Here is a 1,511-nt window from a genome sequence, read left to right as displayed (position 1 = left end):
TATCTATCTATCTATCTATCTATCTATCTATCTATCTATCTATCTATCTATCTATCTATCTATCTATATGCCTGAATATTGATATAGTAATTATAAGAATAATAATAATAATCTGCGTATATGGTTTATTTACCAAAACATGTATATAAGCGCGAAAACATTTTATCTATTTCAGGTTCGGTCTTTCAGATTGGGTTTTAATTTTCAATATAGAGCATTTGACTTCGATAAATATCCCACGCACGTCCGGAACCTTAAAAACTATGCATTCAAGGCAGCCGTGATACAGGTATGTATGTTTAGTGTTACTGAAAATATTTTACTCAAAATTCCTGCTCATTGTATTATACATGCTAGTATGTATTTACACGATCAACGTACGGCTGTTATAATATCTTACCATGCTGAAATCTTGGAGTGATCATTCTGACTGAATTCTGACTGATGGACATTCTGTAAGAATGATTACTCCAACTAGATTAAATAAAGTTTAGTTGCGCATTTCTACTTTGACATCGGATCTATCTATCCCTACTCCCGCTTTTACGGTTGTGATTCTTACAGGAAACTCTGCAGGAATTCGGACACGTCTTCTGGATGGACACGTCGTTTCGGATGTACGGCAATGGAAGTTTAGACACTTATGTGCAGGCGAATAAAGCGCACGCTGGGTTGACTGTCTGGCAAATTGACTTCATGCAGGCGTGCTTTATCCATCCGGGAATGTTCCAGTTTTTCGACGAACAAGCGGAAGACTTCGTTAAATCTCCGGCCTACGCAGGTGGCGCCATCTTGGTGTACAATTACCCTGCCACGTACAGGGCGATAATGCTACCATGGCTTGTCTGCAGCTTGGTGGAGAAGTGTATTTCGCCGAAAGGAGCGCGTAGGCGTCCGTGTGATTTCAGTAACAGGGATACATCCAAACACTGCTGCCATCGCTACGATCAGGCTGCACTGGGACTGATACTGGAGAGAGTGTTCCATTTCGACACATCACTTTATAATCCATCCTCTGCGCGTTTACACCGATTCGAACGCTTATAAGTCGAAAAAGTGGTCACATTAAATACAGTTTACAACGGTACTTTATACGACTTCCTGTATGTTAGATTATACGTTTAGAGGACACCCCTGCCACCTACAGTTACTGCTCACGGGTTTTGTCTAATAACGACACGAGGAGTCAGGCAAGGAAGCTAACGTGACTTTCCGGGGCCATAAACCCCTGGGTACCGCGTAGCAGGTTCACTTCCCTGTCAAGTACAAACACGCATGCTTGCACGTAACTCAAGCGCGCGCATGCGTCTCGACTGCATGTAATGCCACGGATACTTGTGAGCCCCCAGGGGTTTTAGGGAACAAGGGAACAGGAGAATTAATTTTCAGGGAACAGCCAGGGGATATTGCCGAATTGTTTTCAGAGAACAAGCGAGCTGCTGATTAGATTTTTGGGAAATATTTCTATATATATATATATATATATATATATATATATATATATATATATA

At 41.2% G+C, this 1,511-nt stretch overlaps 1 protein-coding gene across 1 annotated transcript; it reads left to right on the top strand.

Moving 5' to 3' along the window:
• The first annotated feature begins 124 nt into the window (after positions 1–124).
• LOC106819968 lies at positions 125–1,256 on the top strand. The gene is made up of 2 exons (XM_014824533.1): positions 125–289; positions 565–1,256. Exons 1-2 carry the CDS (start codon positions 140–142, stop codon positions 1,045–1,047), a joined length of 633 nt encoding a protein of 210 aa, XP_014680019.1. The 5' UTR covers positions 125–139; the 3' UTR covers positions 1,048–1,256.
• Positions 1,257–1,511: the final 255 nt, after the last annotated feature.

This window comes from Priapulus caudatus, unplaced genomic scaffold, assembly GCF_000485595.1.
Source record: "Priapulus caudatus unplaced genomic scaffold, Priapulus_caudatus-5.0.1 Scaffold5382, whole genome shotgun sequence".
Taxonomy (NCBI): domain Eukaryota; kingdom Metazoa; phylum Priapulida; class Priapulimorpha; order Priapulimorphida; family Priapulidae; genus Priapulus; species Priapulus caudatus.
The sequence above is the reverse complement of the archived record's forward strand: the minus strand, read 5'-3'. Positions and strand labels throughout refer to the sequence as shown.

Excerpts from the sequence above, each read along its gene's own strand:
- LOC106819968 (XM_014824533.1), top strand. The coding sequence starts at position 140 with ATGTATATAAGCGCGAAAACATTTTATCTATTTCAGGTTCGGTCTTTC. Across the intron at positions 290-564 it reads TCAAGGCAGCCGTGATACAG|GAAACTCTGCAGGAATTCGG; the intron begins GTATGTATGTTT and ends TGATTCTTACAG.